At 42.4% G+C, this 15,000-nt stretch overlaps 1 protein-coding gene across 4 annotated transcripts in view; it reads left to right on the top strand.

The window, feature by feature from the left end:
* LOC135102976 (large neutral amino acids transporter small subunit 1-like) overlaps positions 1 to 15,000 on the top strand; it is a 132,041-nt gene that overhangs the window by 79,125 nt on the left and 37,916 nt on the right. For all 4 annotated transcript variants that reach the window (XM_064008752.1, XM_064008754.1, XM_064008751.1 and 1 more), the window contains exon 3: positions 746 to 839. In XM_064008752.1, the coding sequence (XP_063864822.1) occupies positions 746 to 839 (94 nt within the window). The remainder of the gene's footprint in view (positions 1 to 745; positions 840 to 15,000) is intronic.

Consider the following 15,000-nt stretch of genomic DNA (forward strand, 5'->3'; position numbering starts at 1 on the left):
TCTTCTGTTCCTTAGTAAATACCAGTCATATTTCTATTAAGTCCTCTTCTTCATTTCTTATATCCATGCAATACTATTTTTTTCTTAAGTTTCATCGTATATCATCCTCTTTCACCTTAAAAACTAATTATTACCCTTATTTCCCTTCGTAAAATCCCTATCATTCGTATTATCCTCAATCTTTTTTCCTGCCTCCTGTATCTCTTGTAGGATTTTTTTTTTTTTTTTTTGCCAGTTATTCTGCCCACACCATACTCCTTTTATTTCGAATTTCTATTTTCCCACCATCAATACCTCATCAGCTCAGATCAACGTTTGCTGCGTTTGATCGTTCATCTGTCACGTATGGAAGGCACGTCACACTTCTTCCTTCTTTTAGCCCTTTTTTTCATTTATTTCTCCTCATTCTGCTTTCTCCGTATTTCCCTTTGCAGACGCATCTCAAGGGCAGATCCACACACATTTTGATCCTTAATCTGTCAGGTATGGGAGGCACGTCACGCCACATCCTTCTTTTAGCTAGTTTTTATATATTTTATCACTAATTCTACTTACTCATATTCCTCCTCATCTTAATTAAGTCCTGATCGACACACTCTTTGATCCTTCCTTCTGTCACTTATAGAAGCATCATCACACCATATGCATCCCCTCACAGCCTCCTTCCTCAAACACGTACTATTATTAGCTCCCCTCGTCGCTTCCATTGGCCCACTAACCGCGATCTCTCTTGTCTCTTCCCCAGGACAGACCCAGTACTTCACCTTCGACAACACAGAGCCGGACTTCACCAAGGTAGCGCTCTCCTTCTACTCGGGATTATTCGCCTACAACGGATGGTGAGTGTTGTCTTGTCTTCATGCCGCTGAGGTCTTAGGGAGGGCCGGGTGAGAGGACACGGAATACATACTTGTGGTTAGGATTAGCTATGATGAAGAAGTAGGGAAGGAATAACTGTCTGCATACTTGTTGTCTTAGGGAGAGTGGGAGGAATGGTGTTTGTCTAGTACTGGTGAAGATGAGAAAGGAAGAATTAGACGTGAGGTAACAAGTGTCATACTGTCATAAGGTATCAAAGGATAAGGAGAGAGAGACGACGAAGGACTGAGCGGGATTCGAACACGCGTGCTGGATTACGATACACAGGGCGAGGAGGAGGCGAGGACATTACCGCTGGGCAACATGATTAGAACAGGAGATAAGGAGAGCAACTGTAAAATCGAGATTAGGTTAGTAAGAGCAGAGTGAGGGGAGAGGGATTGAGTTGTTTAAGTAAATTGAGGCACAGGGCGGAAAGGACTGAGGGCGACGGTGAGGGAGGGGTCAGGGTGAGGAAATAAACTGTTAGAGATGGAACACGGGAGAGGAAGTAGAGTTAGGAATGCAACGTTACAGAATGGAATGTATTGATAGATTGATTGACTGATAAACTGATTAAATCTAAACAACGAGGTTATGTGGCATCGCAGAGAGAGAGAGAGAGAGAGAGAGAGAGAGAGAGAGAGAGAGAGAGAGAGAGAGAGAGAGAGAGAGAGAGAGAGTGTTTACGCGGGCAGGCAAATCCACGCAAACATTTCACTCTCCTTTTCTCTGATTCTGAATACTCTGAGGACATCACACACTCCTCTGGGGTCTTCAGGGACGTGCGGGAACATTCCTTAAGATCCTCCGCCCTTGCGTGACCCAGAAAACAACCCTGAGTTATTCCTTGAGCACGCAAACACTGAAAAAAAAACCCATCCCCTTGGTGACCATAAAGAACTTGAGTCTACCATATAGAATTAACAGAAAACGGATCCCAATTTATTTTTTCAGGACCCGTACTTTAAAATGTTTTGCTCTTTCCACCACGACTATTTTCAAAGGCCACAGAGATGATCAGCCGGGTTCTTGAGACTGTTTCTGCTATTAGTGATGTACAAACCTTGTTAATACACGACTAGAACCATAAAGAAAAACTTTAAAAAACCCGTGTAACTTCAATTAGAACCTTTTGAAAGTGGTCTAGGTGCGGCCAGAAGTGTTCATAAGGTCCCGCCGTTTACCCTGCATCCCATGGCGCCTTCCCAGCGTTTTGAGGGCCGCGAGGGAGAAGGGAGGAGGGTGGCGGCGGGGGCATTGAGAGGAAAGGGGAAGGAAGGGGGTGGAAGGTTGACATGTATGGTTGAGGGAAGATGGATGGGCAGGGAAGGTTGATCTTGCAGTTGATGGATGGGAATAGCACTGGTGGTGATTGTAGTGATGACAGTGGTGATGCGCACCTCTCTCTCTCTCTCTCTCTCTCTCTCTCTCTCTCTCTCTCTCTCTCTCTCTCTCTCTCTCTCTCTCTCTCTCTCTCTCTCTCTCTCGACGGCGCCGTGTCCCAAGAGTCACCGAGTACAAGGGAAGAGGAGGAATAAAGGAGAGAATGGGAAAGAGTGGAGGAGGAGTGAAGGACGAGAGGAGGAAGAATTGAATTAGAGGAAAGAGTAGGCGAAGGATGAGAGAGAGAGAGAGAGAGAGAGAGAGAGAGAGAGAGAGAGAGAGAGAGAGAGAGAGAGAGAGAGAATAGTGTTGTCTCTCCGCTGGGCTTTTCAAACACCACTGGGGAGGGAGTGAAGGAGAGATAAGGAAAGAAGGAAGGAAGGAGTGGAGGTCTGGAAGGTTGGAAGGATATCTGGTAGTAGTCTCTCATATTCCTCCCTATCCTCCTCCTCTTCCTCCTCGGCAATATTTCCTAGTCAATAGAAGAGATCACCATCCACCCCCTCTCCCTCTCTCCCCTCCGTCCCTCTCCATTCAGCACTCGGCGCCGACCAATCAGCGAACGTTCTCATCCTCCGGGTTTGTGCAAGCGACCAATCAGAAGGGAGCTTGTTTTCTGTATATTTGTCCCCATTTTTTTCCCCGTTTTTTTTTCCTTTTTTTTTCTTTCTTTTTTTAGGCAAGAAGGTGAACAATAAGGAAAGAATGGGAAAAGGATTTGCTGCCTAAGGGTTAAGTTATTGTTTGCGGTAAATATGGGCATGAAAAATAACAATGACGGGTGAATGGAGACGAGGAAAGTGGCTCATTATTGTGCTTTTCCTTATTTTATTTGGTTTATTTAATTGTTCTTTATTTGTTTTATTTCTGTTTTATTTTATTTGTTTATTATTTTTTTGGGTGTTTTGAGAAAGAAGGTTGAAATTTATTATTATTATTATTGTTACTACTACTACTACTACTACTACTACTACTACTACTACTACTACTACTACTACTACTACTACTACTACTACTACTACTACTACTACTACTACTACTACTCGTCCCCCACCACCACCACCACCAACAAGCAGAAAATCTCTCTCTCTCTCTCTCTCTCTCTCTCTCTCTCTCTCTCTCTCTCTCTCTCTCTCTCTCTCTCTCTCTCTCTCTCTCTCTCTCTCTCTCTCTCTCTCTCTCTCTCTCTCTCTCTCTCTCTCTCTCTCTCTCTCTCTCTCTCTCTCTCTATCTCTCGCTCTCTCTCCTGTATGTGACAAAGCTTGGGATCGGATTCTTAAACGTTTTCATCTCCTAATATTCGATTTATTTTCAACAGGTTTTTTTTTATTTAAGTTGGCCTTTATTCATAGCCGTTTTTTCTTCCCCCTAGGCCAATCATCTCGGACATGACAAAAAAAAAAAGAGAGAGGATCGGGAAGTTATTACGTTTCTGAAGGACTTTTTAGTGAATCTAGTGATAGTTTAATTGTTTTGGACCGTCAATAGTAGAAAAGAGTATATATCTATGAGAACCCGACTAATCACCTCTGTGGCCCTACAAGTTATTACGTTTTTCCAGGGTGTTTCCATAATTCTAATGATAGTTTGGTTAGTGTGCACCTTCCCTAGAAAAAAGTATCTATGAACACCTGTCTAATCCCTCTGTGACCTTTAACCCATTCACTGCCAACTGATACATCTTTCCTTAATCACTATCCACTCAGGGACACTTCTTCTCGTTCATCAGCCAACTCCAGACATCATACTGGCTAAAAATTGCAGTGTTTTCCTTTTTCGTGCATTTCTCTCTAGCAGATGCTTATAAAGATTTCATACATTGCTTTTAGTATTGTGAATTGTTGCATGTCGCAGTGAAAGGGTTAAATATAGTCCTGCTGAGAGAACAAAGCGCCTAGGAGTACAAACCGTGAAGGGGAAAACGTGACTCGGTTCCTTCTTGTCCCTTACACATAGATGCCTCGTCACTACCACGTCCAGCAAAGGAAATGTTAGCGTAGCATGTACAGTCAGATTATTATTATTATCATTGAGTAAGACCATTTGGAAGCACAGAACAAGGACAGTCATATCACTTGCCAAGCACGATTATATATTTTAAGAGGTCACGAGACTATGAACCCCTCACCTTCTGTACCTTCCTTCCCCTCCTTCCCCTCCTTCCTCTTCGCCTCTTCCTCACCCTCCCCTCACTAGCACTTACGTCACCTCCCCTCCGCCCCTTTACTCCCACCCTCTCTGGTTCATTCTAACCTCTCCCAGCTTTCCCCTCCTCTCTTTTCTCAACTCTCCCCCTTTCCCTTCCCTCCTAACCTCTCCCACTCTGCTCTCCTCTCCTTTCTCTTTTCTCTCTTTCCTCCTGTGCCAAGTAGGTCACGTCTGTCCCACTCCTTGCACGTCACACACAGACACACACACACACACACACACACACACACACACACACACACACACACACACACACACACACACACACACACACAGTAATGGCCACATACGTGTTCTCCGTTTTCTGTGATTTATCGAAGGGAAGAGGGAGGGAAGGAGGTAATGGAGGAGGAGGAGGTAGGGAAAGGAGAGTGGAGGAGAAACTTGCTGATGCCTCCATTACTGTGTGTGGCGTGGAGGAGAGCAAGGAGGAGAAGGAGGTAGTGGAGTTGGAGGAGAAGGAGGAGAAGGAGTTGAAGGAGGAGGAGGAGGAGGAGGAGGAGGAGGAGGAGGAGGAGGAGGAGGAGGAGGAGGAGGAGGAGAAGGAGGACAACGAAGAGGTAGCAGTGGTGTTGGGTGGAAGTGAAGAGAAACAAGCTGATGAAGAAGATAAAGAGGAGAGGAGGAGGAGGAGGAGCAGGAGGAAGATAAACTTCAGAGGTCAAAATTGAGTTGTGACGCAATTTTTCATCAGACTTGTTTTCCTGGAATTTCGCGATCTTTTTCTTTCTCTGCCTCGCTTCTTTTTTCACCCCTCCCATTTCCTGCACTCGGTCCCCAGGTCTTAGGACAGGACTTCCAAGGACATGTCAGTTTATTTTCTCCTTTTTTCTTATCTTTTCATCCATGGTGGTTCCCTAAATCGTAAGAAATGAGGATATTTCGATTATTTTCTCATCTTTTCTACCTTTTTTTACGTTCTCTACTTTTCTTCTTTCTTTCCTATCTTTTTCCGTCTTTTTCTACCTTTTCTTTCCTCCTTTTTTACTTTTTTCCGCCTTTTCTATCTTTTCTATTGTTTCCCCCATTTTCTCCACCTTTTTCTACCTTCTCTACCTATTTCTCTACCAGTTCTGCCTTCCCTCTTACCTTTTCCATCTTTTCCACCTTCTTTTCCTTCTTTTCATCTACTACGATCAGTCTTCAAATGGCAAAGAACGAATAAATTAATAAACGAAAACCCAATTAATTACCTAGATTTGAAATAATGCATATACTTAACACTAAACTATTTATAACTCTTCATTTTACACACAATGAGAACTTGCACCGTGACCTTCGTTCCTAGACGTGGCGGGGCTAAGTGATTCCCTACAATTATATGTGTTTCGATTCTACGGAGTTCTGAAGTTGGGTGGTTGCAAGGAGTGACGGAGAGGCGAGATGGAACGTGCAGACCAGCAGGCGAAGGGTTTGTAGGAGGAGGAGGAGGAGGAGGAGAGATGAGTTTGGAGGCGAGAGAGAGAGAGTAGGAGATCAGAAGCCAATCTTGACCAGTCTCTCTCTCTCTCTCTCTCTCTCTCTCTCTCTCTCTCTCTCTCTCTCTCTCTCTCTCTCTCTCTCTCTCTCTCTCTCTCTCTCTCTCTCTCTCTCTCTCTCTCTCTCTCTCTCTCTCTCTCTCTCTCTCTCTCTCTCTCTCTCTCTCTCTCTCTCTCTCTCTCTCTCACACCAATTAGGAAAGCATGACAAGGACTCTGGCAAAATCTGGTACAAATAATCATGCCTCTCTCGCTTGTTGGAAGGCTGTAAACGTCCCTCCTCTTTACTTGTTGCGTTACTGAATGGATGTCTGTCATACTTGTTATTCTAACTGAGAAGATCCAATTATCAGTCATAGAAAGCAAAAGAAATCCTTGCTTATCGTTTTTATCAGTTGTCTTAACTATGAAGAAGCATCGGTGATATAAAGAAGAAATAATGGTTTTATTGGAAGTTTTAGCAATAGAGATCCACTTAAGCTATGATATACAAAAGAAATTCCTGTTTATCGTTTTTATAAGTCGGCGTAACTATATAAAACCAACGGTAATATAAGGAAAAATCACTGGTTAATGTTTTTTTATCATTCGTCTTACCTCAAAAAAAAAAAAAAAAACACAGCAATAAAGATATCAAAGCAATTGGTTCTGTAAGCGATAATGTGTAATCCCTCTGACTTCTTACCCTGACTAGTTAATGTGGCAGCAACCCTGGTCGGCCTTGTAGGTGCTCGAGTCATCAGGTAGGGCGCTGCATAGGTGGCGGGGTGTCCTTGGTCTTTGCCAGATCAAGTTGATACACGCGTATTTGTCTCCAAGCCCTTGTGGTAGTCAGGCTGAATGTATGTGTGTGTGTGTGTGTGTGTGTGTGTGTGTGTGTGTGTGTGTGTGTGTGTGTGTGTGTGTGTGTGTGTGTGTGCGCGCGGTGTTTACAGGCGAACCATGGCGGGTGCAGAGAGACGCATGTAGAATTTGATTAATTTTTATATCAACTTTTCAATTCAGTTATTGCGCGAGGATTGCCATAAGAGCGCAAATGGTAGTCAGTGGAAGGACGGACTTGGTGAACTGTGACTGTTAGGACCATATTATGAAACACTTCTTGTATCTCCACTACTTTTAAAATGCCCTAGTTGAAGCTACCCGGGTTTTTAAGTTTAAGTCGGTTTTGTTTTTATGGTTGTATTGACAGATGCACAAGATTTCTACATCATTAACAGGATAAACACTCTTGAAAACCCGGCTAATCATCTCTGTGGCCTTGGAATATAGTCGTGGTGAGAGAGAGCAAAGCGTTTCTGAATTCTGGTCTAAGGCTTCACCAAGAGCAACAGTGAATACATGTTATCCATTGCTTCTTCACTAAGGACACTTGTACTCGTGCACGCTCCTTTTTTGACACATGCCACGGTGTTTATAATTCACAAAGGGCAGGTCAATTCGCCAGTTGATTGGGTTCATTCATCTGACCCCGGTGCGTCTTGTTGATAGGACGCACGTGCTCCAAGGCGTTATTGATAGCTGCATGATTGATAGCTGGCTCCTTATTCTGAATCGCTTTGCTCTCACCACGACTATTTTCAGAGGCCACAGAGATCGGGTTCTCAAAAGTTTTTTTTTTCTGTTAATATTAGAGAAATCTTGTTAATCTCTCACTAGAACCTTAAAAACACCTGTAAAACCTAGCTTAACTTAAACTGCGGAGAGCCTTTTGGAAGTCGTGGAGGTGCTGCGCAGAAGTGTTTCAAAATACGGATCCTATAATAGTCTCGTGTGCGCCGCTTACCTCACGTGGACGCTCATGACGCAGCGAGTGGTGGCGCTGCAGGTGGTGTATTCTTGACGTCAGGTTTGAGATAATACTCTCCGTTCCCTGACTGTCTTGCCTCCACGTGACGTTAGTCGTAGTAAATATTATTGTCAGTGAGTAAACTATAAGATACGTGAGGCAGTTGACAGCATTGTTAAGGATTTCAGTGTTTTATCGGGACTACTTTTAATTAACAGGCTGTAGTGGAAATAATTGAGATATTGTACTATTCTAGTGATAGTTTAACAAGAGTTCTGCATCATCATTAAGAAAAAACACCCATGACAACCAAACAAATTATCTGTGGTCCTTAAAACTGGTCCTGGCGAGAGAGAGAGAGAGAGAGAGAGAGAGAGAGAGAGAGAGAGAGAGAGAGAGAGAGAGAGAGAGAGAGAGAGAATAATGTTGAAGAATACCAGTGTTGTGTTTGAAGTCCTTTGAGTACGGCTTGGGCAATGTGACAGCAGTGTGTGGACTCCTGGGTTCCTCATGTGTCTCGTGATGGGCACGGCGTGTGGGGCGAGTGACTGCCTGGCCCACACACAAGTTTGTTTTGGCAGCCTTGAGGGGCGGCACGGGGAAATCAGGTCACGGCAAGCGCTGTCTTCCCCTCGCAAAAATTATGAGAGGGTTTGTAAAGGTTTAAGATGGGAGCCTTTACCTTTAGTATCCTTCATCTCATGCTCCATATTAGTGCAGCTCATCACAACAGCTTCGTTAAAGCCAATGGGTGTGTTGTCTGTCTGTTATTCCTTTGTACTTCGTCGTATTCCTTCATATCTTAATTTAGTGTAGATTGGGCAGGTAGGTATGGCGTCTGTTTGTTCTTCCCTTGTGTTCCTTTATGTTAGATTAGATAATCACAAATAATTTCGTTTGGACCCAATAGGTGTGGTATGTGTTTGTTCTTTCTTTGTACTCCTTTCTGTTCCATCGTCGGAGCGTTGCAAAGCTTTAGAATAAAAGCCTTCATTTTTATTATCTTATATCTCTTGCTTTAGATAGTACAGCTTATCCCAGTCTCGTAAGGGCCAACAGGTCTGGTGTCTATTTGTTCTTCCTTTGCGTTCCTTGTTGTGAATTGCAAAGGAGAAATGAAGTGAACTAAACAACTGACGGACGCGTTATATTAGCCCCTCGCCGCCCGTCATGACTGCGTTACCACCATTACTGCCATTGCCGACACCATCACGAGGCGAGGCGGGGCGTCAACCTACAAACGACCCAGCGCAGTACTGTATGTGCGTCTTACCCTCTATTTGAGCCTTATTGACCCCATTGTGGCGAAGCCTTTAAGTACTATTGGTCCACCCTGGCATGTCAGAAGCCATTACTCAGACACCCTGCCGCCTCGCCTCGCCCGCATTTTTTGTGTGTACTCGTATCTGTATATGTGAGAGTATTCAGAGAGAGAGAGAGAGAGAGAGAGAGAGAGAGAGAGAGAGAGAGAGAGAGAGAGAGAGAAGTGAGAGGTTGACACTTAGAAAACTAACAGTACAGCAATCAAGTGTTGACATGAAGGAAACGAGCACCACCACCACCACCACCACCACCAACCATAGCATGTTATGATACTCGGTGTCTGCCTCCTCCTCCTCCTACTCCTCCTCCTCCTCTTCTTCTTCCTCATCATCATCATCATCATCAATCATCATCATGTCCTTGCCGGAACTGGCCATTACATGCTATAAAGAATGCACGCCAAACTGCGCCTGTTAACCAGTTAGGTGCAGTTAAAAAAGATGGGCTCGTGTGTGTGTGTGTGTGTGTGTGTGTGTGTGTGTGTGTGTGTGTGTGTGTGTGTGTGTGTGTGTGTGTGTGTGTGTGTGTCCTCATTATGACGGCCACACGAATTAGCTGCATAGAAACACTCAGTAAACAATAAGATGAGATAAGATCATTTATTTGTCACATTGTTATACAGTAATGCGTACAAGTGAATATCTTTATGGCTACAGGCTCCAAAGAGAGTAAAGATACGTAAGATATGTAAGACTCTCTGGAGACGTCAACGTGGTGGAGGACAGGATGCAAAAGAGAGGTTCCAGTACACTTCTTCAATCTAGGGACTGACAACTCAATGGACCTATTTTTTTTTTTTCTAAGTATCTGTAGCCCTAAACCAGTACCCATCATACGTATAAAATAAATAATTCAAGTATAGATGTGTGAGCGTGTGTGTGTGTATGTGTGTGTGTGCCGCCTTCGTTCCATCATGACGCACGCACACATCATAGAAAAGAACGTGTCGTGGGGGGCTGGCAGGCTACTTTTCCGACACAACACGCCCCTTCTCTCTCTCTCTCTCTCTCTCTCTCTCTCTCTCTCTCTCTCTCTCTCTCTCTCTCTCTCTCTCTCTCTCTCTCTCTCTCTCTCTGCCGAGGCATTGAAGGAAAAGAGATAAGAACTCTCCCTCCTGAATTGGGATGACGAGGAGAGAGAGAGAGAGAGAGAGAGAGAGAGAGAGAGAGAGAGAGAGAGAGAGAGAGAGAGAGAGAAAATGGAAGATGTTATGTATCCCTCGTGGGTGAAGAAAGCTTTTATCTCTCTCTCTCTCTCTCTCTCTCTCTCTCTCTCTCTCTCTCTCTCTCTCTCTCTCTCTCTCTCTCCAGCTAGTGCAAAATAAGCCACAGGTGTTCCCTAATTAAGTTTGTGTTATCGCCCTCCAATCTAATTAATTTCTTTTCTTTTTTTTTTGTAATGGTCGTTAATAAAACCGTAAAAAGTTCATTGCCAGTGATTAACTTCCATTACTTCACAGACCTTTATATTACCGTTTTCTCTAATATTTTGTGTAATTTTTCTGCACCGTTTTCTTTTTTTCGTTTTTTTTTTTCTTTGTATGTATATCTTTTGTTTACTTATTTATTCATTCATATATATAGGTTATTATTATTGTTGTCGTTATTGTTGCTGTTGTTGTTGTTGTTAGTAGTAGTAGTAGTAGTAGTCGTAGTAATCATTGCAAGTCATCACCACCACCATCATACTTACCACAATAACTATCAATAACACCACCACCACCACCATTACTACCACTACTATCACCACCATTACTACCACTACCATCGTCACCATTACTACCACCACCACGAATGAAAGAATAACAACACCCCACCCGCGTCTCTCAGTCCACGTTCCTTCATCTCTAAATTCATTCTGCCTTCCATACGGATCACAAAACGCTGTTCCTGAATAGTGATGCGAGAATAGAGTGTCGAGAACCAGAGAGAGAGAGAGAGAGAGAGAGAGAGAGAGAGAGAGAGAGAGAGAGAGAAGGAGGAGGGGGTAATGGTGCCTCTCGATTCCTCCTTCTTTTTATGGCTCTGCAATTTAGCTTTAGTTTCCCTTCTTATGGTGTCAATTGACTTGTGACGAAAAGAAAACGGAGGAAAAGAAAATTGTGAAGAAAAGACCACTCGAAGAAAACAAAGGAAAGGAATGAGTGAGCAGGAAGGATCCAAAAGGGTGAGAGGGGAGAGAGGGAGAAAATGAAGTGTGTCGAAGAATGTAGGTGTAGGAGTGTAGGAAGCAAGTTCATAAGGATATTGCCGTGGAGAATAAGGATTTTTATCTTCGTGTATTCCAGAATGTTTAACCACGTGTTCTCTATTTTTTTTTTCTTATTTTTTTCCAAAGATATATAGTATTGTAGAAAGCAAACTCATAACAATATTTTCGTGGAGGATAATGACTTTCCGCTTCATATTTTCAAGATCAACCAAGTTTTTTTTTATATATATATAGTTTTACATTTTCTAATATTTCTTTCTTATATTTCCCAAGATGTAGGAGTGTAGTAAACAAATTCATAAGGATATTTTCATGGAGGATAACGATTTTTTTCTTTTCATATTTAGCAGAACGTTTGACCCCGCGTTTTATATTTGTCTGTTCTCATGTTTTCTTCCATTTCTCTCTTATTTTCCCAAGGTTATCTTAATTAAACCAGCGCCTGCGTGTTAAGTTCTTCATGACGTCCTGATTAAAATAACCTCGCATTCTATGTATTTCTATTATTCTTAGATTTTTTCTTTTTTTCCATCACTTTCTTATTTTCCCGAGGTTATCTTAATTAACCCGGCGCTTGTGTTAAGTTCCTCATGACGTGCTGATTATCATAACCTAGTACTAGAGGGAGGGTCTGTGCTCGCTCTCCTCCCCGCCTTGCCAAACCCTCCCTTGTCTCTCTCCCTCTTAGGTCCGTATTCTCAAACATTTCAGCGTTCTACCTCGATTATATTTAATGTCCTCTAGTTATAGTGGTGTTCAAGGGTGTTTTAATGGTTCCAGTGATGATTTAACGTTTCTAATGATTATTTAACAAGATTTTGCATCACCAATAGGAGAAAACATCATCGTATTACGTAATCTCTCTGTGACGTTTGGCAAGAGTTCTTATATGAGTTCAAAACGTTAAACACTTCCCCGCCACGCCTCCACAGCTTTCAAAAGGCTCTAGTTATACCGACTTTCAAGGGTGTTTTAAACGGTTTTAGTGACTGGTGAACAAGATTTTTACGTTATTAACAGAATCGTGAGAACCCACAAACTCTTCTCAGAGGCCTATGAAAATAGTCGTAGCGAGAGAACAAAGGCTTAGCTGAGACGCAATTCGAGCCTGTTGCGTGGCGCCTGGGTCAGTCAGTCAGTCAGTCAATAAATTAATCAATCAATCAATTAGACTTTGACCACCGAGGGGAGGAGCAAAGGAGTTTCCATTCCTAGTCTTTTGCAATTATCTCATTTTTCTTAAGTTGGGTTACTTTAGGTTAGGTTAGGTTCTAATGCAGAGAGGAATAGGAACAAGGTAAACTTATAATTGGAAAGGGAGATAAAGAAAGTGGAGGGGGAAGAATGTTAGGAGTTGAGACACAAGAAGAAGAAGAAGAAGAAGAAGAAGAAGAAGAAGAAGAAGAAGAACAAAGAAAGCGCGACAGAGAGAGAGAGAGAGAGAGAGAGAGAGAGAGAGAGAGAGAGAGAGAGAGAGAGAGAGAGAGAGAGAGAGAGAGAGAGAGAGAGAGACCAAGTGGAACGCAGAACGAACGAGAGATAAAGAAAGGAAAAAGATAACGAAAGGAAGCGAGGAAGGGAGAGAGAGAATAATGACGAACTAATAGAGAGAGAGAGAGAGAGAGAGAGAGAGAGAGAGAGAGAGAGAGAGAGAGAGAGAGAGAGAGAGAGAGAGAGAGAGAGAGTCACGGAAGTCAGCCGGAGGAGGATAGAATATAAGTAATCTTTGATAATGACGATGAAGAAGACAATAAAGATCACGATGAAAAAGAAGACGAAGATAACGATGAAAAAAAAAAGATGAAGATAAAGATGAAGAAGATGACGATGTGAAGAAGACGACGACTATAATGAAGCATTCTGTCAGTCACCCACCCCATCCCACCCCGCCCAATCCCCACCCCACCCCACCCCTCCCCACCCCACCCCAGCAACCCTCCGCTGACCCGCCCACTCCAGTAGCCTTTTAATGAGCCGCTTCACACGCCCCCGCCTCTGAAATTGATTCATACCAGCCTTCTCCTCCCCCTCCCTCCCTCCATCCTTGGCTGTCCACCCTGACGTCCTGAAATCTGATTGGTCCATCTCGCTCGTGTCGCCAAACCTCGCGCTGTGATTGGCTGGGCGCTGCAGAACGTGATTGGTGATTCGTCGCTTGTTAAAAAAAAAATTGTCTCGGGTGAATTTTTGGGGATATTGTAGGGGAGAGAGAGAGAGAGAGAGAGAGAGAGAGAGAGAGAGAGAGAGAGAGAGAGAGAGAGAGAGAGAGAGTAAAAATTAGTTCGGGAATTTAGCTGATTAATCAAGGAGGAAATATGAAGTTGTGTTCCTCCATTATTTCCGTTTATTGTATTATTATTATTATTATTATTATTATTATTATTATTATTATTATTATTATTATTATTATTATTATTATTATTATTGTTATCGTTACCACTACTATTTCTACTTACTACTCCTACTGCTACTACTACTACTACTACTACTACTACTATTACTACTACTACTACTACTAATAATAATAATAATAATAATAATAATAATAATAATAATAATTAATAATAATAAGACTACCACTGTAACAACAACAACAGAACTAACAACAATAACTATTTCTATATCAATCACCATCACTTCAATAATCACAACACTATCACTATCATATTCCTTAGCATATTCTTTATAACTTTTAACAACACACATCTTCATTTACTAATTTCCAACGACACAAGCATAAAAAATAAAACCCACACATTTTTTCTTCTTCTCTGAAATTTGCCTTGAAAATTATCTTTTTTTCACCTTTTTCTTTTTTTTTTTTTACATTCTTTTTATTTCTGTCGCATTTTTTATTATTATTTCATACCGACTTTTTTTTTTTTTCTTCTTCTTTTTCGTTCGCATGAAAGGCTTGTGTCAGGGAACGTCCATTAGGGATTTTTCATACCATTACTTCCCCCTGTCAAGATTCTCCGCTCCTACGAAAATGCCAAAGCAGGTTCACAAAATTTCCTAAAACTTGCGTGTTGAAAATAAAAAGTAATATCTTGCTTGAGAAATTACTGTTGTAAGAGAAGAATGATGATGTGATGTAAGATGTTTGTATATTTGTGCGTGTCTTGTGTTTATACTGATGTCAATGGGAATATTGTGGTTTCATAAGAACGAGAGAGAGAGAGAGAGAGAGAGAGAGAGAGAGAGAGAGAGAGAGAGAGAGAGAGAGAGAGAGAGAGAGAGAGAGAGAGAGAGAGAGAGTGAGTTTTACGATATTCAGTAATGGGTTTAGAATTTCATATCTACCCGTCCAGAGAGAGAGAGAGAGAGAGAGAGAGAGAGAGAGAGAGAGAGAGAGAGAGAGAGAGAGAGAGAGAGAGAGACACGGCTCAGTGAGTTTCGATCAAGGGATACCAAATATCATAAAAGTTGAGCAGCTTACCTTCAGTTGAGAGATGGACTTGTTTGTTTTCGGGGGTACCAAATAGCTTACGGAGGGGGGACACAAATTCCCCTCCCCCTTCTCTGTATTGCCCCTCCCCTTCCCACACCATTCCCCACCCCTCCCTCTACTTTTCTTCCCTCGTCCATCTTTTTTTATTTTTTTTTTTAACCTGGTCTCTGTTTAGGAATTACCACTTTTTTATTTTGATTTTAATTTGAGTCACTGTTTGTTGATTGGCTTTTGTTGGTTGTTAACATTTTTTATAGTCTCTGTCTCTCTCTCTCTCTCTCTCTCTCTCTCTCTCT

The sequence above is a fragment of the Scylla paramamosain genome, chromosome 8 (genome assembly GCF_035594125.1).
Source record: "Scylla paramamosain isolate STU-SP2022 chromosome 8, ASM3559412v1, whole genome shotgun sequence".
NCBI lineage: Eukaryota > Metazoa > Arthropoda > Malacostraca > Decapoda > Portunidae > Scylla > Scylla paramamosain.